The sequence below is a fragment of the Nilaparvata lugens genome, chromosome 1, assembly GCF_014356525.2.
Source record: "Nilaparvata lugens isolate BPH chromosome 1, ASM1435652v1, whole genome shotgun sequence".
Taxonomy (NCBI): domain Eukaryota; kingdom Metazoa; phylum Arthropoda; class Insecta; order Hemiptera; family Delphacidae; genus Nilaparvata; species Nilaparvata lugens.
In genome coordinates, this window is record NC_052504.1 from 90,538,794 (window position 1) to 90,566,523 (window position 27,730).

The window sequence follows — 27,730 nt, forward strand, 5'->3', positions numbered from 1 at the left end:
TTATTGTAACACAGCTGAAGAATGTGGGTTTCTTTATTAAACTTTTCCCAAATCAACCAATTCAAATACAATTTTAGAATAATCAAAACATTTTTCAAATAACTTTTAATGTATTCTTAAATCTCTTGATCTATCAAAAACTTCCATGGGAACTCTCAGACCATGTCAGGACATTATTATGTAGGCTATTCAATTACTAATTGAGGCAAGATTTAGGATGACTTGTTATCCATCGTAAACACTTTGATTTTAACTTTTTAAACGTTTTATGAATGACAGAGATTAGGAGCTATTTGAAAGGAATTACAAAGCTATCAATACTATTATATATTATACATAATAGTCATGTTGACATTCTCCTTGAATGCTCCATTGATAGAAATTCAATAGGTAGTAATGTATGAAAAATATTTTTGTAAATCATTATACTTGAGAAAATCACCTAGCTATAAATTCTATATCATCGGAGGTACTCATTTGTCATTTCTTCATCCTCAGGATTAAATTTCATTCATAAAAATGTACGTAAAACATTTCCAAATTTGTTACCCATGAAGAATATGAACTCTTCTTATAACAATAGTAATTTAACGAACATTCAACAATTGTATTCCCTAAAGCCAATTTCTTTTTTCAGAGGAAGTTATTCAGATGTACACAAGTGTCTTTTCAAGGGCAAAGCTGAGCGCATTTGTAAGATATATAAGAAGGTAAAACTTTAAAAATTATGAAATTATCTTTGGTTGTTAAAAAATGTACTATTTATTAATTTATTTGGTGAGAAACAGTATAGTATACTGATATAAATGTTTAATGATAATCGTGATACTGGATCTATTTAAAAAAAAAGTTCGATGACTGTCTCTCTAGTATAATAACGAACGTTATAAACTTACTATTTCCTACTGATTTTATTATCTATAGAGAGAAAAGTCTAAATGTTTATTGATTGCAGACTTTTTAAAAATTTTCAAATGTTTTTTTAGTTGTTTTTCAAGTTGTTCGTTTATTTTTGAATTGAAAGATCCAATGTTGAAAAAGCAAAGATATTGATAGATCCAAACATCATCCAACCACCACTATTTTGAGCAAATAAATTGCAAGCTTTGTTATAAGCATAACTCGGAAATAGTATTCAAATTGAATGAGTGGTAAGGATTGATTATTTAGATTGTATTTTTATAATTTGGTATAATGGAGTAAAATCATTATTTGCTGCCTGTACAAATTATTATAATAGCACATAGCATTCCATTTGTACGATAGCCAATATTTTAAAGATTCTGATCATGCTAAGATGTGTATTCCTCCAGTCTTGGTTTCCCCGTTATTTTCAACTTGTGAATTATGAGAATCATTAGCATTCACATAGAATTTTATAATTAACTCATGATGTTTACACTTTCAGGAGCATCTTGATTGCAGAAGTGTGAAGACGCAGGCAATTGTACTTCTGAAATTATCACATCCTAATATGGTAAGTTGGAAGAATCAAATGTTTGATGTCAATATAAGCTCTAAACCATATAAACTTATATCACAAAATAAATACATATTATGTATGAATACATACACAGAATTAATACATATGTATTCCATGCTTATATGCTTAAGTGAGTACCCCAGTGCTTAAGACTGTGCAAAGGCTAAAAATAAACTTTTTACTGGTGAAATTTTTTCAAAGTTTTTCGATTTGTATATCATCAAGCTATCAAAATGAAGACGTTTTCACAGGAAAACATTTTTTTCCGATCATTGCTTTTTGAGATATGAGCGCATAAAGTTTAAATCTTTGGTACAGAACATTTCAAATTCAGAAAGAGATTAATCCATGAGATCTAGATGATAAATTCTTCATTGTATTGTTGATTGAATAAAATTAACTCATCTAAAAGTTATTTTTGGTAATTTTTAGTAAATTGAATATCTTTCTCAAAAATTGATATTTCCAGAATTTTTTTGTTTTATTCGATCAACAATACCATGGAGAATTTATCCTCTAAATCTCATGTATTAATCTTTCACCGAATTTGAAATGTTCTGTCCCAAAAATGTAAACTTTATGCGCTCATATCTCAAAACGTAATAATCGGAAAAAAATGTTTTCCTGAGAAAACTTTTTCATTTTGATAGCTTGATGATATACAAATCGAAAAACTTTGAAAAAGTATCACCAGTAGAAAGTTTATGATGTTGCCTTATTTAATTCTCTACCTTCTCATTATCTTGGCGTCTTACCATATTAGTGAAAATTATATCATTATATAAATATAACATTTGAAAATATAGATACAAATAAATAATAGAAATATAAAATTTGAAAAATACAAATAAATAACAAGTAGGAATAGATAACTTCGAAGAAGGCCTTATAATCATTTTCCAAAAATATGAGTTCACTTACTCAAATATGTGTAATCTTATTCCAATGAATGCTAATATAATACCACATTTATTACCTACTTTTTTCAACTATTGTACTGGCTTCAAACTGGCGTATGTTCATCCAATACAGAAATTTGTAATGTGTTGAGCTCCCTCCAAAATATGCCCAAAATGATGGGATTTCAGCCATATCTTATATCAATGGCTGTGGGAATTCATACATGATACTAGATACCGACAAACCGTCTATGAAAGGATCTTGACTCTAAATCTATGGTGACAGAGGCTAGGCATACATTGTTTGACCTTTACTGACAGGTGTAGGCTGGAAACCATCAATGAGTTCAAACTTGTCAGTTCAGATCAATGTTCTGAATTATGGATTGTCAGATGCTACACATGCCAAAAAAAGAGGTTAATGGAGAGTAAACCTTTCAAAACCACATAGATATAACAAGAGAGTGCGTAGGCCTATATAGTTGCTTATAGTATCATTTTCCTCATCTTTATAGCATGTATGTCTTTTGTTGAACATTGATATCGGCTTGAAACTATTATACCAGTCATTCAAACTAATCCTTAATACTACTTGTTAGTAATGGAGGAATGAGTAGCATTCATGAACAATATGAATAGCATAAAATTATGCAAGGTTAACTGAATGTATTAAAGCAACAAAATCGGTTTCTAGAACTTTTACAGGGTACCGGTAGCGAAATAGCTCAGTGGAAAATGTCAAATAAATTAGATGAAATAAAATAAGTAGCATTCAAGGTAGAGTTATTCTTGAATTATCTGTGAATAAAATATTTTTTTAGTCGTGAGACACAATAAAAGTTATGTAAAAAATACCCTTTCTATTTTATCAAATCACAACTTGTTTCAACTTATCGAAGCCATTCAAGTATGAAAAAATTGTTTTGATTTTGTTTTGTTTCAATAATTTCAGTAGCCCTGGAAAGAAAAATTAGTATTTTTTAGCCTGTTCAACTTTGAGAACTTTAAGAAACGATTAAATATGATATAGTTTGAACCCACAATCTAGCCAAACATGTTTTAATACTTAAGGTGTTTAGTCTAACGTTTCATGGACAATGCCATCATTTGTGAAATTTGAAATCTCACCCCTGCTTTTGAATTCAATTTTATATTGCAATTTGAAATGTAAGAAGTTCTTTATAGTTGAGCCTCTTTCTACTCTCACTATATAATAATTATTGTTATTATTTTGCCATGTATGAATAAATCTTGGAATAATTTTGACATATATATTCTTCACTTAAAATTTTCAAGTTGTGATTCTTGTGAAAATTAATGAATTAAACATTGATATGTTTGTAAGCTCATCGAATTTTCATCTAGCTGTTTACCCTGTTGTCAATATTTGCAGTAGCCAGAGGTCTTCGGGGTGATTTACAGCATTTATAATAGGGATTTTCGTTAAATAATAATATTCATTAATTAGCCTACCGGTACCTATTTATCTATTATTAATACTGAGAATATCAATCTGATTTAAAAATTATGAAATGTAGGCTATTTTACATTGTCTAGTTGGTTTTTGTGATTTGTGTTTTCATGGCAAATGAATAAATTTATAATTGAATCGTCTTTTTTGGACCCAGGTTCAGATCAGAGATGTATTTGAGACTGAGCAAGAGGTTCAACTAGTGTGCGACTGGCTTACCGGAGTGGAATTGTTTGAGCGAATTGTGGAATGCGGCAACTATACTGAGTTGGAAGCAGCAAAGGCCATTCGTGAAATACTTTCTGCACTACAAGTGAGTCCGTGATAATATATGGACAAAATATTCCAGAACAATCAATAGCATGAAGCAGTAGAAGATTGTCAACTATCACATTTATTCACACAAAAATATATAAATGTCCCAGTACGGTACATATCATAAATTCATTATACTCTTCTCTGCAACTATTGTAAATAGCAAAATTAATAACTCTCTTTCAAAAACGTTTAGGCCTACCTACTGGTACTCTCTCATTCTTCCAAGTACAGTGTAGGCGCTATATTTTATGAATATTTTCAAGAAATAGTATATTTATCCAGCTTGCTCTAACAAAGAGATTGAGACTATTTGCAAGTCTTCAACATGAAATTACAGACACTCAACTGAACAAAAAATCTATATTTCATCCTTTGGATGGAAATGTCATGAAAACCCCGATTTTGAAGTTTTAGCTTGTTACTTAAAGCCTTTGGAAAAATGTAATATTAAAAGTTCATTCTTGTTAAAAATAATAAATTATGTCTTATTTGCCAAGAATAAATATTTCTCAATTATTTAATAATAGCTCTGGAAGACTAAACAAGTCATTTTAGCAACATTAGTGAATAAAGTACCGTACGAAAAATATTAGAATGCATGTCTTCATGATTCTGAAAAACTATTTTTATTTTGTTACAGTATATCCACAGTAGAGGTCTTACACATGGAGCGGTGAGGCCAGAAAATCTGCTTTATGCATCATGCTCTTCAAATGCACAATTGAAGCTTTCAAATATTCCCCTGGCCAAGAAACGTCATCAGCCCAAACTGATTTATGCGGGTGAGATACTATCAATGCATGCAAAATGTGCATGAAAAATGATTGTATAGTTTAGATAAATAAAAATATAAATCTCAGTACCCTTTTAAATTATTTTATCACAACATGTTTGGGACATTAATTCCATTTTCAAGTGACTTGAAATAAATTTATGTTGTGATAGAATAATTTAAAAGGGTACTGAGATTTATTTTTTTATTTATATTAAAAGTAGCCCTAAAGAAAAAATACGATTGTATAGTTATTTGTTCCGGCAATAGTCTCGATATCATAATATAGCATGTATGTCTTTTATTGTTGGTTTCTATTTTTTAGTTCTGTACGGTACCGGTATTCGTTTTTACCAAAATTCCATTCTCTAGGGTATTCTAGTTTCATGGACATAAGCCTATACCAGTTGAAATAACAAATACACGTGCTATATTTGAAAGTGCTACATGTAGTGTAGTATATTTATTATATTTTCAAATTCTATCATATTATTAATTCATTCTATTGAGTTTGATGATATTTTGTACGGCACCGTCGTAGTAACTTTATTTTTCCAATTAAATTGTGTAAACTGATCCATTTTCTAATTATAACCTCTTATCTCTGCAAACACCTTCGATATTCAATATATTATATATTATTTTTCCAATATATTTCCTAAATGTTTTTTGCTGAATTATTCATTGAAGATTTTTTCACTTTACAGCTCCAGAACTATTCAAGCTTAAACAGTTGACTCCCGCTGCTGATATGTGGAGCATAGGAATTCTATTGTACATTTTGTAAGTAATAGCGTAATTGAATGAATGAATGAATGAATTTTTCACTTCCACCATAACAGACAAAGAAATTTCACAAACACTTTTTGGAAATTAACTTACCATTACATGGAGTAAGGCTATTCTAATTGAACAAAGCCAAGAAGAAACAGAACATTTTGTATAAATTAGGAAAAAACCTTTGAAGGCATAAGTCTGAGCGCAGGAAAACTAACAAAATATTTTTGAATTGTTCTTATATTTTGCTTTGGGTTCAGTCAGAGCCAATAATGATTTTGATAATAAATTGAACGATTGATCTATGAAATGGAATTTTTTTAACTTTTCTAAAATCATTCATAGAAAACTACAAAATGGTAATTGGTCGACATTATTTCTCCAATAACAACCTTGGCTCTATTATTGAAGAACTCTTCCAATACATTCTTTGCGACTGTAGAATGAAAGTTTTTGATTACCTTCTCAGCCACAACAAACCCAATAGACACCAATAGACACCAACAGCACCAACAGACACTAATCCAATAGACACCAACAGCACCAACAGACACTAATCCAATAGACACCAACAGCACCAACAGACACTAATCCAATAGACACCAACAGCACCAACATACACTAATCCAATAGACACCAACAGCACCAACAGACACTAATCCAATAGACACCAACAGCACCAACAGACACTAATCCAATAGACACCAACAGCACACTAAAAATTGCCATTCTATCCTTCTACTTGTCTATGAGTACAACCAAGAAAATGGCGAATCTGCCGAAAGATCTCGTTGTCAAAGTGAGTAATTAATTCATTTATTGTAAAATATCTGACTGCTAGTCGTTTTTTCTAATAGCAAATAGTTATTTGTATATCTAGAGTGAAAAGTACGACTTTTTCTCCCTGTGGGAAAAAGTTTGAAGCCTGAGGCGAAGCCGAGGGCAACAATTTTCCTGAGGGAGAAAAAGTATTTTTCGCTCATGATGTACATAACATTTTTCCTCATCTACATTTTTTTTATAAAAACTGCAAATAAAATCATTTTAATAACTTACGTATTGGTGACAATGTTTCCTAACAACATAACCTAAAATCTAAAACCTAAAAACCGGTCGGCTGATTGGCACTGCCGATTGCGCTATCTATTGGCAAAAGTTGTAACAATTATATCAGCTGAGCGGCTACCAAAAATGGCTGACTCCAGATCACGCGTTTCAGATTTGAATTGCAGATCAAAAATATTTGTTGGCTGGTATTTTGTACGGCACCGTCGTAGTCACTTTATTTTTCCAATTAAATTGTGTAAACTGATCCATTTTTAATTATTATAACCTCTCATCTCTGCAAACACATTCGATATTCAATAAGTTATAAGTATATTATATATTATTTTTTCCAATATATTTCCTAAATGTTTTTTGCTGAATTATTCATTGAAGATTTTTTCACTTTACAGCTCCAGAACTATTCAAGCTTAAACAGTTGACTCCCGCTGCTGATATGTGGAGCATAGGAATTCTATTGTACATTTTGTAAGTAATAGCGTAATTGAATGAATTAATGAATGAATTTTTCATTTCCTCCATAACAGCCAAAGAAATTTCACAAACACTTTTTGGAAATTAACTTACCATTACATGGAGTAAGGCTATTCTAATTGAACAAAACCAAGAAGAAACAGAACATTTTATAGAAATTAGGAAAAAAAACCTTTGAAGGCATAAGTCTGAGCGCAGGAAAACTAACAAAATATTTTTGAATTGTTCTTATATTTTGCTTTGGGTTCAGTCAGAGCCAATAATGATTTTGATAATAAATTGAACGATTGATCTATGAAATGGAATTTTTTTAACTTTTCTAAAATCATTCATAGAAAACTACAAAAAGGTAACTGGACAACATAATTTCTCCAATAACAACCTTGGCTTTATTATTGAAGAACTCTTCCAATACATTCTTTGCGACTGTAGAATGAAAGTTTTTGATTACCTTCTCAGCCACAACAAACCCAATAGACACCAATAGACACCAACAGCACCAACAGACACTAATCCAATAGACACCAACAGCACCAACAGACACTAATCCATAGACACCAACAGCACCAACAGACACTAATCCAATAGACACCAACAGCACCAACATACACTAATCCAATAGACACCAACAGCACCAACAGACACTAATCCAATAGACACCAACAGCACCAACAGACACTAATCCAATAGACACCAACAGCACACTAAAAATTGCCATTCTATCCTTCTACTTGTCTATGAGTACAACCAAGAAGATGGCGAACCTGCCGAAAGATCTCGTTGTCAAAGTGAGTGATTAATTCATTTATTGTAAAATATCTGACTGCTAGTCGTTTTTTCTAATAGCAAAAAGTGATTTAATAATAAGCAGTTCGTGATGGAAAACAACATTGAAGAAGAATGAAAGTGTTGTAAAATAAAACCGATGAGTAAAGTGAAAGATGGAATAAAGAGGTTCTGTTTTATTCTCTTGTAAAATTTACAGGAATCAGTAATTAAATAACTTATAGTACGCGTCCCGTAGCTTTGCCTCCGTAACTTTGAAACAGCATATAGACAAGGTATGGTTCGCGGGGTTATTCCAGCTTTTAAAAAAACATACGCTCCAGAGAGTACCTAGATCCCTAGACGAAGGAAGCTCCCAGCAGATGTTCGATGTTTTTGAACGGGTAGTATTGCAGTCTATATAGTGGCTCTCCGCCGATAGGCAAAGCTACAGGACCCGTACTGTAAAAGGATTGATACGAGCGTATAACTCTATTACTACATATTATAATTCACTGAATACTGATATTTTATGTTTTGGAGACGAGGGTCCAAGATCTGATTATTATTTTATTTCCTGAAAAGAATCTCAAGGCTGGTGTTGGCGTCGGACCATACGATTGCATGAATGAAGAATTCACTGTATATCTATCATATTTTCTTAAGATGTATGAATTCAGGGCTACTTTCTTGAGAGTACCTGAAAGTTATTTTCATTACCTGACGAAGGTGTGATCACCGAAACTAGTAGTTATAATTTGTATTCTTATTCTATTAATTTCAAAGGGTAGGCCCTCTACTATGATTCTATTTTATATATCTATCATAATATTCATTAAAATATTTTGATAGGGCTACTAAATAATATAAAAAGGGCTGTCTTAAATAATATAGAAATATGTACGGTACCTACTACAATAATTCTTTGTAATTATAATATTTTATATTTCTGGTCTTATCATCCAGGTCTGCAGCATCTCATTCATGAGCTTTTGTATAGGTACATTGCTCCTGGTAGTAGAATATATATACCATAATTGTTTTATCTGTTTCAGATTATGTGGTATGGAGCCATCGTTTTCACCGAATGAGGATGATGCTGATGACCAGAAGTTGGAGTCAGATGCAGTGTGGTGGGAGGACACATCTGAGAGTGCGCGAGATCTGTTCGACTGCTGTGTGAGGCATTGTCCCGACGACAGAATCTCAGCCGAGGATGCCCTAGCTCACCCTTGGATCACGGGCCAAACGGCCAAAACTTTGCCCCTCGCTTCAACTCAAGTACGGTTACGTGAGTTCAATGCAAGGCGCAAGTTCAAAGTAAGTAAACACAAACTATGAAAAATTCTGCAATCTCAAAACTATCAAATAGAGAAACTGATATTCCTAAATCTACAAGAATTCAATTGTTATAATAGTTTTGGTGATTGTCAGAGTAAATAGTGTTCTCATTAGCTTTCCACTGTACATTGAAATATTAAATTAGTCAATCTAGAATGTATAAAAAGCAACTAAATATAGAATTATGATAGAGATTGATTGATTGATTGATTATTTGCCTTTATTAGGGCGGAGTTAGGACTCCTGGTCCTCTCTGCCACACAACCCTTTACAAAATAAGACAAATTTACATAAGTATACAGAAATAATAGATTGTATATTATGTAATAAGATTAATATAAATAAATAAAACTCTTAATCAAAATACAATTACATATTGAATGAAAAAGACTAAGAAATTGTCAAAAACCACAGATTTTATGATACTTAGAAAGACCGGTTTCGGTTTTTACACCATTGATAATCTCTAAATTGTCATTGTCAAGTTTATAAACTGTTTATCAGAGATTGACAATGGTGTAATAACCGAAACCGGTATTTCTAAGTATCATTAAATCTGTAGTTTTTTGACAATGTCTTAGTTTTCAATTAATATGAATTTTTTCAATTAACATGAATAAACTTTTTCAATTAATATGAATAATTATACCACAATTAATATGAATAATTATACCACAATATCAACTTCTCAACTACACAAAAAGCTACATTGAAATGGCAAAGCAAGTATAAAAGACAAACTATGAAAAAGTCTGCAATCGTAAAACCATCAAATAAAAAATATATTTATTGAAAGCTACAAGAATTTGATTATTATAGTGTCAGTGATTGTCAGAATAATTAATAGTGTTCTCATTACATTTCTACTCTACATTAAAATGTTTGATTGTTTCTGTAGTGTGCATGATTTAAAATTAGTTTGGGAATATTGTTTTGAATGTAAATTACAAAATTGGAAGTATGTAGAGCTCATCATCTTGGTTTTGAATTTGGTCCACATACACTGAGAATTAAAGGTCCAATTTATGAACTCCACTTTAGGATCTTTAAATAACAGATAAAAACATTCTCCAATAAGGGATAAAAACATCCTCACGTTCTACTTCAAACGAGAAAAGATAGCATTCGAATTCCTACCAGAGTCTCTTAACAAGTGTGTCTTGAATAGGACTAGCCTACATCAAATTTTATCCTAGGCATATAGATGAACTAGCCGTCAGGCTCGCTTCGCTCGCCATATCCGTTTAGCCAGGGGGCTCCGCCCCCTGGACCCCCGACTGGATCGTCCAAGAATGGATCAGCAGGCTCGCTTCGCTCGCCTGCATTTTTCATTTGAGCGTTTTTATCATATGTTAGGACAATCTAGTCGGGGGTCCAGACTAAACGTCTGGCTAAACGGATATGGCAAGCGAAGCGAGCCTGACGGCTAGTAATATAATATTCCCAGGATTGAAGTAGCAGTGCCTAATCAATTTCTCCGCGATAAATGCATTTAAATCTTCAACTTGATGCCAACCTAACAAAGTCAACTCAACTTAATGCCATCCTGACAAAATTATTAATTTAGTTGCCAGTTAACAACTGTTTCGAAGAGGTACTCTATCTAGATTATAGTTCTAATAGTAACATATGATATGGAAATTTCAATTATAATTAAGAGATTGGGAGAAGAAGAATATACATGCTAAAAGACAAACTTTAAACCCTTAAAAACAACCCTTAGAGTTAAAATATTGCCAAAAGATTTCTTAGTGCGCCTCTAAAGGGCCAACTGAACATACCTACCAAATTTGAACGTTTTTGGTCCGGGGTAGATTTTTAGTTCTGCGAGTGAGTGAGTGAGTGAGTGAGTCAGTCAGTCAGTGAGTGAGTGCCATTTCACTTTTATATATGTAGATATTTCTCGATTGAGGTACCTATGTCGAGTTGGTATTCCATGAGAGGAAACGTATTGAGTAATACTGCAGGATCTGCAGTAACTAATATACTGCAGAATGAAGTCTCCTCCACATCCATAGATTACTTTATACATTAAACAATTTTTATTTGGAAAATGACAATTAGGCTACATCTTACTTCACATAGCACGCAACTATAGTGAGGTACACGTTATAATGGCAGTGTTTGATTAGGAATGGTATTGCTGTCCTTGTCTATCATCGAACAAAGCGGATAGCGCTATCTCTTTCTCGCTTTGCTCTGTTGTCAGATCGTCTTTCAACAATGTAGAGTTAATAATTAATTAACAAAATATTTCATCTTAATTAAGAAATTATTGAAAATTATAATTTCTTGCTTAATAAAATATAATTGATTATTGCAAACCAGAATGAACAGTTAATATATTACATCAATAAACCTGTATCAACTAGAAGGCATTGACAAGACAGATGATCGGCAACGTTGTTATCCTATCTTTCTCCACTGCCATTATAATGTGGATCTCACTATAGTCTAAAGGCGAGGTGGACCCGTCTCAGACTCTTTACTTGTAAGAAGAAAGTTAAATTCTTCATTATTCATTAACGTTGTTTCGAAATAATAACATGATATAAATACAGATATCTCTATCTGTAAAACACAATGCAGATATCTATCTCTAAAACACAATGCGCGCAGACATCATTGAAGAACGAATCAAAAACAATGAATGCTTTTCCTATTCCATGCTTTGAATAACATGAATGAACGAATAACCATGCTTGTATTACAGGCAGCCACTCAAGCAGTATTGGCGGCGCAAAAAGCAATGACACTCATTTCACCTCAGCGAAGAACAGCTGCTTCTAGATGAGACCTTCTACAGCATGCAATCATAAAAATATCTTCAATTTCAAGAATATCTCTGTAAATTAACTTCATCTGATGTGACTGCATTGAGTATTCAGTATTATTTATAGTCCTTGATTATTGTAATTATCATTCAATATATATTTTTGTATGAGAGCAAACTAATATTTTGTTGTCGGATTTTGTGTAAGTTACCTATTCCTATGTAGAAATTGAGTGGAGATGAATATCAAGATTCAAATCAAGTCATTTCAAACTTCAACAGTGGCATTTTACATTTATTATGAGGCCAATAAGGGTGTGATCAAATTGAATGTGTATAACCTGGAAGTGCTTGGTTATGCATGACAAAGCGCCCATATGAGAAACAAATTATGGAAAGGCAATAATTGCTCTAATAATATAATAATTATAGTCCAGGCAGGCAATGAATGCTCAAAAAAGGGTATATAGGGAAAAGTTTGGAAGACAATTTTTGACCCCGCAGTTCTGTTTAGAATAGTGAGGAGGTAAACATATCAAAAGTCCCCACCCCTACCCCCTGTGCTAAGGGACATGAAAAACATCGTTCAAAAATTACCTGTGCATTCTCTCCAAATTCCTTTGTCTATTGGTCTATTTTTGCATAACTGAAGATATCACACTCAACACTGAAGCTGCTGCAACAGTCGTGGGGATGTGCGTAAACTTGTGAAATCATACATCAAATTGAAGAGAATTTGATGCTATATAAGCTCATGATTAGCATGGATTTTTTCCATCAATATTCAAAAAGTTATAGGAGCAAAAATAGCAAAAAATTGAAGGAAAATTTGTTTTTTCAAAAATGCTAACATCTAAAAGTAATCTCCTTTAAGACATACTGGCAACAGGTCAGCCCGAGTTGAAAGCAGAGATAGGTCGAGAGAAAATACTATGTTAATTTCAGTTATTAATTGCATGCGTCATTGCATGTAACTAATAGTCCACACAACAGCTGATTTTTTACTAAGTTACATTGAAATATTAATAATTTTATGCGTCATTGCATGTAATTAATATCCACTCGCCAGCTGATTTAAGGTTCGAACCCACTAGAACGTACCAGACACGGACCGTGTCAGACCATGCCAGGCACGTAAAATAACAACTATGCCCACTACAACGGATCAACAGCGTTCTATGCCAGTACATTACGCGTATGCTACGCGTATGGTACGCGTATGGTACGCGTATGATGCCCGATCAGAAGTTGTTGGGAACGCGTCAGTTAGCAAGAGAATGTAGCGGTGAACTGGTTACCAACGCGGTGCATGCGCGGTTACAACGGGGTTTGCAGGCGTCACGTGCCATGCAAGGAGCGTTCCGTCACAGACAAAATATACTGGCCGACAAATGTTGACCTGGACGTGCATGGCACGCTCCGTGCTTGGCCGGTGACGGAACGGTCTAATGGGTGTATTACATATCAAATGATGCAAAGAATATTTTTTTGCATGTGTCGGTACGGGCACGGTCATGGTATGATACGTTCTAGTGGGTTCGAACCTTCAATTTCTTATAGAGTAGTCATATCTGTAAAATGCATAATTTTTCATTTATATGCGAGAAACCAAAAAATGGTACCTTTGAACCACCCCCACACCCTTAGCACAAGGGGTAGGGGTGAGGACTTTTGTTATGTTTACCTCCTCACTACCCTAAACAGACCTGCGGGGTCAAAAATTGTCTTCCAAACTTTTCCCTCTATAACACTTTGTTGACTGGACTATTATAATTATTATAGGAACGCATTCACGTAGACTACTGGTTGCGTTCAGTGTGAGCAGCTACAGACAAGTCACATGTTTCATTGGCTTTCCAGATTTTGTTTTACGTCGCATGCATAAACTGAAGTGCACTTGCACATACACGCATTCAATGTGATCACAACCTAAGGTGGATAAAGATAACTTCTAATTTGAATTTTGAAGACCAGTTAGGAGGGTGGGTAGAGATAGTGAGAAACATTGTAAATTACTTTTTTGAAGTTTTGAATGAAAATGGAGTTTTGTTATTTCACTTGGTCAATTGAAAAATTATTTAATGAGAAACGTGGATAAGAACTTGCTTATAACAAAAATAATAGAACCATAACGTTTCAAAAACAATACTTTATTAACATCACATAATTTATCATATAATATAAATCTATTCTAGAATGAAAGACAAAAATTGTGACAAGATGAAAGGACAATGACAAAAAGTCAGATTGATGTCTGTTTTTTATGATAAGTTTCAAAAAATATTGAAAAAGTATTGTCTCTTTCAACAATTTTTCGAAAATGTATGAATTTTATGGAGAATTAGTTATTAACTCCTAATTAGAAAGACAAATATTTTTGTTGAATAATTTAAAAAGTATGATTTCAAGACATTTTATTAAAATTATATGATATCAAATGGCATTTGCCTACATAGTCGAAAAATCGTATTTCAAATAACGAATCTTGTCAGAATATGTCATAATTTCCAATGACAAATCCTTCTTGAATGCAATAATACACGAAAAGAATATGTTTCAAATGGCAAAATTCCAGAAATTAAAATTTATTGACTTATAATTGTACAATTTAAAACAAAACTTGATCTTTTGAATCATGAGTTCATCAATTCTATTAGAAAAATCTGATTTTAACCGGCACAAACAGTGTAGCTAGTTCCGAAGAAAGTCTGATTTCAACTGACAAAGCCAGCGAGTCCAGTTTTGTTTCTTTCTAATATGAAGAGTGTTATATTATATTACAATGTTTTAATATTTGTTCGAAAAAGAAGAAAGCCATAGAGTCCTCTCTGTCATATCCAGTTCTTTTTAACATCATAGTGTTTTCTTTCAATTCTTTTTTGGAAAATAAGAAAATAGTTAAGCTTGTGATAGAGAGTCGACTGCATTTGATTGTTGTTATTTTTCATATCAAAGTGTTCTGTTACAATGTCCTGGTACTCTTTTTAATAAAGGATTGCTTTGTTAATGATTTTTCAAGAATACGAAAGTAATTGCGGTGGTGCTAGAGAGTCGACTGCATCTGATTGGTGTTCAAGCTGAGTGTTCGGTCGACGTTGGCCTTGGATTCCCGGTCGCAGTTGAGCCGCGACTCGAGGTCCTGCAGTTTGAGTGTGTTGGAGAAGTGCCTCGCTATGAAGGAGCGTGTGCTCCTCGCGCCCACCGTGCTCGGCCACTCGGCTGGACCCGGCAGATTCGGACGAGTGAAGATTGCCGCCTCGTTACAAGTCACTTTCAGGTCTGCAACAGAACACTCTGATATTAAAACGAAACAAAACTGGATGTAAAAGAATCGACTTCCATTACTACTGAAATTACTGCTTCTTCGATATCGATATGTGACTATGTGAGGCTAAACTAGGGTCAAATCGAAGGTTGCTTCAAGATTGAAAGTGTTGGATGTGTGGTCCAGTTGCACAAAAGACTGTTAAATTTGAATCATGATTGAATCCGCGAGAACCAATAAGAAGGCTTCTCTGATTGATTCTCGTCGCATTTAATCACGGTTAAAATTAACAGACTATTATACAACCGGGCCTATGCATATGTATTACAAACATGCCTATGCGTAAATAGTGATACACTATCCACTATCGATTTACATGTATTGAATGTATAGGAATTTAATTTGATGATTACTATGTTGAAATTGATTAAATGGAACTAAATGAATGAGGAATTAATTTTAATGTTGAATGACAAAATTGAACTTTTGATAAATATGAAAATAAAACTGTTACAAGTGATAAACAAACTATGCTAGTTGAAAACATCACAGGTGGCGGTGGCAATCATATGATACGCCACAAATGCAGCTCTCTAAACTTGAAGACACTTTCGCCGCTCCGCCATGTTTCCACCCTTATGGTCAAACCTATGGTCCAGCTCAAGTGTGTTTTGAATAATACATTTATTTGAATGGGTCACAACACACCGCTCCACAATGTTCTTTCGTCTAAACGCAACCGAACTTCACAAAGGAGACACAACAGACAAAGAAGCATTTTTGAAAAGATTGCTGTTCTGTCTCCTAAATCTAGATTTGTAAGGTACGTATGGGTGCTTTTTAGACGTAAAATTTGTTGAACAATTTTCCTTCAAGTTTGAATTCTATAAAATATTAAGTTACATAATTTATTTTTTTTTTATTTATTTTATTATAATAATTTTTACAAGAAGCACTGAATGGGAGAGAAAAACTAAGGATACTCCTTGTACTATTTCTCTCCCCAATTTGAATAATAATTTAAAAGTCCGAAATGAGGTTATGATTCCACTTTTCTGGAATTTAGTTAGAATTCAAATACCGGTCAACCATAAGGTATTTCTACCCCTTTAAAGTTGAAAAAAATATTTTTACATATTTTGCGTTGATCTAAATAAAAAGTTACAAACTTCTAACTGGTTCCATTGGATTTCTCAGCTAATTTTACATGAGAATTGATCACTCAAGTCCCCTCATGAAGCCACCACAAAATTATAAAATTAAAAATTTGGATAAAAATGAAAAATCTTCGCCATCATGATCTCGGTAACAAACCATTTTAGAACCCATGATTACTGGAACTTTTTCTTTTATTTTGAATAAGAAAACACCTCATAAAAATTGTCAGTCTATTTCAGTAACATCCTCTATATTTAAAAATCTGGTGTGGCGCACTCACACAACTTTCCTTGCCGTTACGAAAATTGATTACCTGAGGCTAGTGTTCCTGCGCATCTAAAGTCTACTAATTCAAAGATCTGAGCCAGCTGGTGTCAGGACAATAACGCTGGAGACAAATGATGTCTGCTATCTCTTCATAGTGAATGATTTCATAGAATCAACTGTTGCCAACACTTTGCAATTGAAATAATCACATTTTATCGATTTTCGAGCTTATTTTCAATTTTAGGTGAAAATGTTACTGAACATTAATTGTAGAGATTTTCATGCTCAATCTTTTCCACCTAAAATTTTCTGTTTAAATTGTATCTGAAGCCTGATAATTGGGAATCTAAAATCAAACTTTGCATAGATGAAGAGGAGCTCCTGAAATTTTTACAGATATGGGACTTGTGGAAGTTGATAGAGCTTATCAATGACTATTTTAGGTATGAATTTGATCAAAATCGTTGGAGCCGTTTTCGAGAGAATCGCGAAAAACCCTGTTTTTGACGACATTTTCGCCATTTTAGGCGCCATCTTGAATTGCATTTGATCGAGAATGTTCGTGTCGGATCCTTATAGTGTAAGGACCTCAAGTTCCAAATTTCAAGTCATTCCGTTAATTGGGAGATGAGATATCGTGTACACAGACGCACATACACTCATACACACACCAACACCGAAAAACCACTTTTTTGGACTCAGGGGACCTTGAAACGTATAGAAATTGGGGTACCTTAATTTTTTTCGGAAAGCAATACTTTCCTTACCTATGGTAATAGGGCAAGGAAAGTAAAAATAAATTAGAAGTGATACAAAATACATTCATCACTATACCTGGCAGTTGCTTCAAATTTTTATCCTGCTTGTTATCGATCAAAAAGGCCGCATCATTAACAATTTTATTACATAATGGCTTCATACAAGTCCATTTTGAATTCGATAATCGCATAATTTCGTCCGTACCATTTATATCGTTCCCAAAACCTGGAAATAAATTGAAAAGTATGTAAAAAGATTTTCGAATTATTTCACGAAAGTCCAACAGATTTAACTGCCTTAAAATGATGCCATCTAGTGGAGCCAATGTAACGAGAACCAATGAAAGAAATTGATGTCGATTCAATGACATCATTTTACAAGAGTTAATTGGATTTCCTGACACTGAGATCAACTGCAAAACGGGTTATTCGATAGATTCATGCTTCATAGAATTGGAAATAAGAGAAAATCACACAGAAGAAGTGAGAAATAAGGAACAGAAAAAATATAATTACAGTATAAGAAACAAGAATATATGTGGGGAAAGCCCACTATCAAGAATAATTTTAAAAATTCTCATGAATTCAGTTTCATAAAGACACCATGTTGATGTAACATGTACTTCTTTAATTAAACTCAAATCTGAATAAAAATTCTTTGATTTGAAAATATAGAGGGTAGTATTTAAATTGAGATGGTTGGCAGGCCTGCAGTTTGCCTGGTTAGTTCTACTGCAAATAGCTCCTTAAAAATTTGAGTTTTATAAATTTACAAAGTCTATTTATTCAGTTTCTTTATGCTAGAGATCGTTTTTAGTGTGTGACACATTCAAGCAAATGCACTCGTGTTAGTTTGAATGAACTTAATCTCACCAGTGTTCATTTTCGTAGCCTAACCTTCAATTTTATTCATTTGAGTGTTGTGGATTCAATTTCTTTACTTTCAACTCACGACTTGATAGTGGTTATCTATCAAAAGACGATTGTTTTGACTTCTGACCTGACTGTCGTCTGCAAGTTGCCGGTCACCGCTCACCGGTGCTTCCTAACCTCAAAATTACTTTTACGCGGGAACCGAGTCAGCTGGGATAGCAGACAGCTGTATTTCCAATGTGACATCTGATGAGCTACTTTGTTGTGACGTCTGCTGTTAATTATTTTGCGCGCTAGTTTTGATTTTTAAAATGACTACTATGACAACACGCAGCAAGCGTGAGCTGTTATTACGTGGAGCAGAGTCGGAACTTAACAACATGAACAATGTTCTTGCTAATGATGAGGTGATAGACTTGGCCATCAACATTAGAGAAACTCTGGCTGTGACTGCAGAAAAATTCACGAACGATTCTATTATTGATTTAATTCCGAATATTGTTAGTGCATTGAACAAACTGGACACTGCAATCTCGTGCAATGGGGAACTGCTAAATGAAAGAATGGAACTTTTGAATGAAAATTCAGAACTGACTAGACAATTAGAGTGCGAAAAAAGTAGACGCAAGGAAAATTTCGAAGAGTCTTTATTGAATGAAGAGAAAGCTGATGAGGAAATATTGGAGTTGAAAGCGTGCATCGAAGAACTACGAGCATCAAACATTCGTTTAAAGGAAGAATTAATTAATAAAAATGAAATAATTCGTATAATTGAAACTGAAAAAAATAATGTACTTATGAATGAAAGCATTGTTATCGACAAGGCAATCTCTCAGAATGATGGTTTTATTACGCCAAGACACTCAGCTAAGGCAAGACATAATGTTAATGAGGCAAGAGCTACTATAAAAGTGACGAATAGATTTGAGTCGCTCTCTGGGGATACGTTGTCTCCATCAAAAAATGATGAGCCTACTACTCACAAGCTACTAGTCAAAGCTCAAATTCACAGACCTAATAAGGAAAGTGAATCTAAGACTCTTTGCATGAAACGTAGTGATTCAACCTATAGTAAGAAGAAAAGGAGGATGACAATATTAGCAGACAGTCAAGGAAAAGAGGTGAGTAAATACCTCCATCATCTATATGACGACTTCGAAATTTTCGTCTACACCAAGCCCGGTGCTAAATTGAAACACATCATTCACGATGGACTCCATTTTGTCAGTGACTTTACTAAGGATGATGTCATTGTTATATTGGCTGGTACTAATGATTTTCATAAAAATGAACCTCATCAATTAACCATCTTCCAAGGAATCAGCTCTCTTCTTGAACTCAAGCTCAAGTCGAAAATTGTAATATGCAGTGTACCCTGCCGCTATGACGACCTAACACTTAACGAGAGCATACTCTACTCCAACTCTTACGTATCTAGAGTGGTGGATGACTATGTTGGTGCGCTGCAGCTCTTCTACCTAGACATTAATGACTTCCTCCGGAGATTCAACTTCACAAAACATGGTCTCCATCTCAATCGCCACGGAAAACGATTATTCTCCAAACACTTGGGAAAATTTGTCAAACAGACTGTGATGAGTGAAGTTGGTGAAGCGACGGTGCCGATGGCTGATGTTGACGGCGACGGCGGTGTGCTTTCTAGAAATAGGAGGATCATCCGGTTGTCGAGTTCTCCCGACATACAATTCTGGGATCTTACCCTATCACACCCAACCAATCACCTGGTGCTCTCGATTCTCCTGCACCCTGCAGCCCGGCTTCCGATCTCGCGACCCCAACAGTGATAAGACAAGGAGCTACATTATTTGACACCCTTCAGCACCCTGAGAATTCAATAACTCGAAGGCGACGTACTGATGTATCGAGAGGACACCACAGTGCGAAGAGACGACGGGGAGATGGTCGGCGAAATCGATGTGTGGAGGCGGCGAGGGACGGCGACAGCGCGAGTCAGCCGCCGCGCCCTGCCAACAACCTGCTTGGCTGGCTGAGGACGGGGGCCGGAGGCAGTCAACGTGTGTTGCGGTCGACAAACGAGGAACGGGCTCGACACTCACTTGGTGCTAGTCCTAGTGTGCTTCCCGGCGACGCTGGTCCACCATAGGAGACGGAGGGGGTGAGTCCAGTCATCGAGTGTGAGAGACTTGTTAATCTGGAGTCGCTAAATGTCAGTAGACGTAGTCATTTACCCTTTAAAGAGGCTCATAATTTTAATCCTTCAATTAAGTCTAATTCTCGACTGAAAATAATGTTTTGGAACTGTCACGGATTGAGTAATTTGCTTTCAATTGATGGCCAGCAGCGCCAAAGAATCAATTCATTTGATATAGTTGCCATATCAGAAACATGGGCTTATAATAAGATAAATGATTCAGTTATATTTGATAGTTTTAAAATATTGGAAAGAGTGGCTATTAGAGATAACAGGCGTGGCCGAGCTGTGGGTGGCTTGCTGATTCTTATCAAAGATAATATAAGTTTTGACATTGTTATTGATAGTAGCTGCTTATTGTTTCTGAAGGCGGAAAAAAACGGAAATGGTTTTATTGTTGGTCTCACGTATTTTCGATCAGGTTTCGAGCAGGAGGGTATTCATAGCCTAGAGCGATTATTCGATGAGAATATTATTTCATTTCGTGGGGAAAAACTGCCAATTATAGTGGGCGGAGATTTCAATTGTAGAATAGGTGACTTAAATTCTTTTGAAGATGAATTTTTATTCAACACTACTAATTGTTTGTATAGCGAAAGGTCCTCGCTAGATAAGAAAATTGATAGCAAGGGTAGGAAACTAGTAAATCTAATGGAGAATGAATTGTTTGTCGTCCTAAACGGTAGAAGTTTTGGAGATAAGCCAGGAAACTATACTTTTATCAATGAAAACGGCAAAAGCGTTATCGATTATGCTTGGATTGATTTGGCACACCTTAATACTGTACGTGAGTTCACAGTTTCAGATATTTCTTTATCGTCTGATCACCTGCCGATTGAGATAGATATTGACTTGGTTGATGATTTAGAAACTTCAATATTAGAACCTGAGAGCGATAAAACTATTTCTTACAGGCTGGTTTGGGCGGACCGCTGCGCCGAATCATTTAGAGAGGCGTTGTTGCTATCTCCTAGATTGAATCTTCAACTCAATGATACAAATAATTCAATTGATTTAATTTTTGAGAATTTTACAAAATCTATCTGGGAGGCAGCTGACTTATCTGGCATGTATAGGAAACAATTTACTGGTGGCTTTAAAAATAAACCTTGGTACGACCTTGAGTGCAATGCTTTAAAAAGAGGTGTACGCAGGGCATTCAGGTTTGCTAGGTCCAGGTTATATGAGGATACAGCTGTGAAAGCATTTATTGATTTGAAGAAGAATTACAGGGATACAATCAAAATTAAAAAAGATTTATATTTAAATAAAGTTAAAGACAACATAAGAAACGTTAAAAATCCCTATGAGTTTTGGACAGCAGTTAAATATTTCAAGGGTGGAAAGAAGCATGTTAACGGTGTTTCTTTGGAATCTTGGTCACGCTTTCTTGGCAGTAAATATGCAGGTGAGAGGGAACAATTGTTTGTGTTAAGTGATGCTAGACACCCCTTTCTGGATAGAGAATTCACTTTGTGGGAGTTAGATCAGGTAATATCTAAATCAAAGAACAAAAAAACACCTGGTGTCGACGGAATACATTATGAATTTTTCAAGGCTCTACCAATGCAATGGAGAGATTATTTGCTAAATTCATTCAATAAAATAGTACATATGGAGGAGGTACCCCGGGAATGGTCTAAAATTGTCATGTTTTTTCTGTATAAGAAGGGAGATAAGGACAACCCTAATAACTATAGAGGATTGGCAATGCTGAATAATATCACAAAACTTTTCACACATGCATTAGAGATAAGGCTGTCAGAGTGGGCTGATCAATGTCACATACTGCCTGAGTGTCAAAGTGGATTTAGGAGAGGGCGTGGATGTCTGGACAATATATTTGTTTTGCATACAGTTGTTTTCCACCAGATAAAGGTTAGACGCCGCAAACTTTTTGCTTTATTTGTCGATTTCCAATCTGCATTCGACTCTGTTCCTCATGGGCTTCTATGGGACGAGCTTAGGTTGTGTGGAGTCAGCAGTAAAATGATAAGGCTGTTGAATGGACTTTATGACAGGGCTTCATTGGTTGTGAGAAGCGAGAATAGGACTTCAGACCCCATTGAAGTTACAAAAGGAGTGTTGCAGGGGGATTCACTTAGTCCATTTTTGTTCTCCTGCTATTTGAGAAATATTGAGTCATTTTTTAGGGGAAGAGGCTTCCATGGCATTCCATTGAAAAACCAAACTGACATATTGATGTTACTGTTTGCTGATGATATTGTCATCTTTGCAGATAGTGAGGTGGACCTGCGTAACAAGCTAAATTGTCTTTCCGACTACTGTGAATCCCTGAAGCTGACTGTCAATATTGAAAAAACAAAAATTGTACCTTTCCATGCTAGGGGCCGCAAAAAAGTTTTATCATTTCACTATCGCAGTGAGGAAGTAGAGATAGTCAGCAGATATAGGTACCTTGGAGTAGACTTTCATGCGTCGGGTTGCTTCCGGAAATTCTGTGAAGGCTTAATTAGGAAGGCGAGAATTACTGGAGAGTCAGTCGTCCAGGTTCTTCGAAGAGCCAAGTCTGACACATGGGATGCTAAGATGAAACTCTACGATGCGGTAGTGCTGCCTTCGATTCTGTATGGCTCTGAAGTTTGGGGTCTTGGTTGTGCTGACGTTTTGGAAAGAGCACAGTTGTATTTTCTGAAACGTGTTCTTCTGTTGAATGTCACATCACCGAGTTGGGCGGTACGTTTGGAATTGGGCAGATTGAGGCTCAGTCACATTCTATTGAAGAGAACTTTTGGCTTTCTTTTAAGGGTCCTACAGATGTCTGAGTGTAGATACCCTAAACTCTGTTTCTCGGTGTTGTTGGACTGTGCACTGGAGCAGAACAATATACATGGAGCCTCGGGATGGTTGTCTCATCTCCAGAAAAAGTGCGGTGATCAGGGTATCGTAATTGCATGGGGAGATAGAGCTGACCTCTTTCACAGGTTGAAGGCTGTACAGGGAATCTTGTTCAGAAATCACGCAGATAGTTTGTATGCGGAAGATGTAGGAGCAGCACTCAGCTCTATGAATTGCCCTCACTATAGAGAATTAAATCCCAATTTCAAGATGGGTGAGCAGCTTGGATTCCAAATGCCCATTGTCAAAGTCCGTTGTATCACTCAATTGCGAATGGCCACTAATGTATCTATATACTTGTATGTTAATAATAGAGGTACAAAATTGAACTGTATGTCGAATTGTCCTATTTGTAATATTCGTGAGAGAGAAGATATAGAACATTTCTTAGTACGCTGTCCAATGTATAACTCTATTCGTTCCTACTTTCTTGGCGAATTCATCCAAAATGTTGTGTCAGATGCCGACAAAGTAATGGTACTTCTATCAAATTTGAGTGAGAGGAAAATAAATAGAGTATTCCTTTATGTAGTAAAAGCAATTGATATTCGTTTCTTGATTTGTAGTGTTGATACTTGAGTACGTGATTTCACAAGTGGGATTTCCTGTAACTCATATAAATTATGTGTGATGATTGCTATTGCATGCCCCAAGTAAATTAATCACATTTTGTTTGGCTTGAAAAATTGAATTTCCACCAAGTTTAGTGTAGTCTTATTGTAAATCAATCGTTCTGACTTAACTACCATCATTATACTCATTAGAATGCCTGTAAGTTTATTCAATAGCTTGAAACCTTGTAGTTAAAATTATTAAGTAATGTACCTGTCCTAAAGTACCTGTTCCAATCCAAAGTAGTATTATAATGTAATGTTAATGTTCCTGTAAATTTTGGTAATATGCTATGAAGTATTGTTTGATCTATAATTGTGATAATGCTGTGTTCTTTAAGTATTTATTTAAATTATAATTGTTCCATTGATGTCTTGATACAATATTTCATGTTATAAATTTTCCGTTATGCAGTAATATTCTATAAGTCTTGATTGTTTGATAATCCACATGGAGTGGAGACATTTATAACAGACATAGAGAGTGAAATCGTGCTCTCTCACGAACTGACACTTTACTTTAGAATTCATTTCTATTGGAGGTTATTGTTGGAATTATAGAATAATTGTGCATGTATCTCTATTTAACTGTATTTCTGTATTTGTATGGCTGGTCCATGAACAAATAAAATGATTATTTATTTATTTATTTATTTATTTAAATTGAGATAATATATTGGTTGAACTAGGAAATGAACGACGTTCAACTTACCCCATGGAGGCTGTAAAACTGTTGATTTCAAAATAATTTGTTCATTGTTATCTCCCGATCCTTTCCTTATCTGGAAAAACCAGTTAATTTGCTGAATTCATTATAAAAAAGTGATATTGTAATTATTGATTACCGTACAAAATTCTATCCATGATTCGTTTCAAAGTTTGATAGTTTATCATTCTTTAACAAGTAAATCTTTACACGTCTGCAGTTTACATATTACAAAAAAACAATTAACGTGAGGATGATTTTGTAAAGTTGAAATAGGCTAGATTTTACAGTTTATTGAATTTAAAATATTCAAAATGCGTTTGGATATAATTAGACTGCGTTTAGTGTAGATTGGACTACAGACATTGCAGCTTGTAGATTCATAGACTGAGCGATATGTGATATTTTTAAATTGTAATAAGAGTCAATGGAAACTAATTGAGTCAGTGAAAATGAAATAAACCTTTGGCAGTGTTCTGATGAGAGATGTGATCTTCCTTTCTGGCAGTATGGTTTCACAAGGAAGCTCATTGAATTCCAAACTTTTCCTCGACTTTTCATAGATGCCAAACTTTATCATATCGGCACTCTTATATTACCAGCTTGTTTCATCATTTGATATACCTAAAATACAGAAAAGTAAGATTACAGTATTTCAAAACCCAAGCAACAATAATGAAATGTGTGAAATCACAATGTAAAGTTCATTGGATACATAGCGTGACTTCTCAGACGTTTTATACAGTCGAATAAATATAATACAGTATGACATCTAGGAATTCTGCGACAAAAAGGGGTGTTTCTTGTATTGTATTGATTCCATTTCAGTATGAATAGAGCAGGCTACGGAGTTTGGTGAACCAAATTAAATGCTTATCGCATTTCATACAAAGTCCCAAAAAGTTTACGTCCGTTGATTGTTTATGATGTGTTGTGTGTAAAATAATTATTGAGAGCTAAGATTTGTGTTGTGTATGTGACTTGTTATATTTATTTGAATTATTTATTCATTTATTAAATGAGGCAAACGAATACAATATTTGATAATAAAGTACAAATAAGTGACTTCTGAATAAGCAAAACCGTTTTCATTTTTGATTACTAGTTCGTGAATCATTCATTTTATCATTTAATTATTGATTTATGGTGAGTGATTACAACGTTCCAAATATAAAAGTATAATTGGACTATAAGTAAATGAATAGATAATTATTTATCTTCCTGATGAATAAAATTTTCCAAGGATTGGTGTTTTAGAAAAGTTTTTGCGTTCTTTATAGACTTTATAAAAACTATAACAAGATTGAGGATATTTTGAGTTTTAGTTTGTACAAAAATAAAATATTGTTTCCTTAATTGTTAATTATTATAATAAATCTTGAACAAAAAAATAATTATTCAAAAATATTATTCACTTTTTGCCCTATTCTTGTATTTTAATTAGACATTTTTTCTACTGCATAATTCGACTATGATCTTGAGACTTTTTGCTATACAAATTTCAGTTCAAATAGAGAAAAACAGCTATGAATTATAATTATTTTGATTGATGATTTTCCAAAGTAAAAACTATAACAGTAATTTTCTATAAATAATCTAAGAGAATAGATTCTCATGCAAAAGATGATTTATTTTGATTTAATAATATTCATTTATCTTTCAATATTGAGATTTAGAGATTACTTTTTAATTAGTCAATATTCCAATGAAAAAGTACCATCGGGGTAGGCCTATTCTAAAGTGTGTTACTACTCACAGTTAAACATTACATAGGCCTACTTTAAATCTAAAATACATTTAGAATTTTCCAAGTAGTGTGTGAAGTATAAGAGATCATTTTGCTAGAACCGTATATCCATATTTTCATATTGTGTGTTTATGAATATCTTCTGTAAAATTGTAAAAGGTTTTTCTGACTAGATTGGTTTGAGATAATTGGATGGTTAGTACAGGTATTGCAGAAAATATAATACCATGAGACTTTAAAAAAAAATTGTACTGAATTCAGGAACAGAAGATGAGGGCCAATGTCTGTTCTTCCATTCTACTATCTGTTAATATATTGTTTATTAATGATTACATGCTTCACAATACACAAATAGCTTCTCCTTTTGGACATTCCAAGTGTTATATTCCATGCTGATGTTTCCCCAAGCTACAGTAACAAATCATCAATTTACATCTATCTACTCTGTGTAACTAATCAAAAATCAATTCATTATCTACCTTGATAAACTAACTATTCCTAGAGGGTGCATAACTAGTTAGTTGATAGTGATGGATAATGATGATGATGGAATATCTAATCAAAAATGGTTTAAAATTTTGAAGATAACAGACGTGTCTTTTTTGAATGCTATCAATTTTAGCAATTATTTCGAAACCGGCTTCTGGCTTTTCTAATCGTTGTACGATATCAAAATCCAATCGTCATAACAACAATGTATTAGATGAACAATGGCAGGAGAATCTATTCAAAAATGGTTTTAAAATCCTATAGATCATGAATATAATAGTTGCTTTCCTAATTTTCTTTCTTTCAATAGAAAAATTAATCAATATTGAAGTATCATTTTTGCAGTTTTGATAACCACCTTTTCAGAATGCTAATTTATTGAAAATACTGTGATTGGTTTGAAAAACTGAAAACATTTATTATTTCTATTGTTTTGAAAACTAAAAACACTACAAAAATTGTTAAAAATCGGAAATTCTTTCTTTCAATAGAGAAATTAATCAATATTGAAGTATCATTTTTGCAGTTTTGATAACCACCTTTTCAGAATGCTAATTTATTGAAAATACTGTGATTGGTTTGAAAAACTGAAAACATTTATTATTTCTATTGTTTTGAAAAACGAAAAACAATTCCACAAAAATGGTTAAAAATCTGAAATTCTTTCTTTCAATAGAGAAATTAAT

General features: G+C 33.9%; 2 protein-coding genes across 5 annotated transcripts in view; one reads left to right on the top strand and one right to left on the bottom strand.

Annotated features, from left to right (window-relative positions):
- The window catches only part of LOC111053087 (calcium/calmodulin-dependent protein kinase type IV), a 35,431-nt gene extending 23,111 nt beyond the window's left edge, over positions 1-12,320 (top strand). For 2 of the 4 annotated variants that reach the window (XM_039419583.1, XM_039419584.1), the window contains 7 exons: positions 638-710; positions 1,409-1,477; positions 4,011-4,166; positions 4,812-4,953; positions 5,651-5,726; positions 9,080-9,344; positions 12,079-12,320. In XM_039419583.1, the coding sequence (XP_039275517.1) occupies positions 638-710; positions 1,409-1,477; positions 4,011-4,166; positions 4,812-4,953; positions 5,651-5,726; positions 9,080-9,344; positions 12,079-12,159 (862 nt within the window). In that variant the 3' untranslated portion in view covers positions 12,160-12,320. Of the gene's footprint in view, positions 1-637; positions 711-1,408; positions 1,478-4,010; positions 4,167-4,811; positions 4,954-5,650; positions 5,727-7,177; positions 7,254-9,079; positions 9,345-12,078 lie in introns of all 4 variants that reach the window. The other 2 variants (XM_039419582.1, XM_022339925.2) reach the window with 1 other exon arrangement.
- A 2,764-nt stretch (positions 12,321-15,084) lies between these two features.
- The window catches only part of LOC111053071 (tubulin polyglutamylase ttll6), a 39,408-nt gene continuing 26,762 nt past the window's right edge, over positions 15,085-27,730 (bottom strand). The window contains 5 exon segments of the mRNA XM_022339902.2: positions 15,085-15,417; positions 17,663-17,812; positions 24,815-24,884; positions 25,272-25,393; positions 25,396-25,432. Of these exon segments, the coding sequence (XP_022195594.2) occupies positions 15,182-15,417; positions 17,663-17,812; positions 24,815-24,884; positions 25,272-25,393; positions 25,396-25,432 (615 nt within the window). The 3' untranslated portion in view covers positions 15,085-15,181.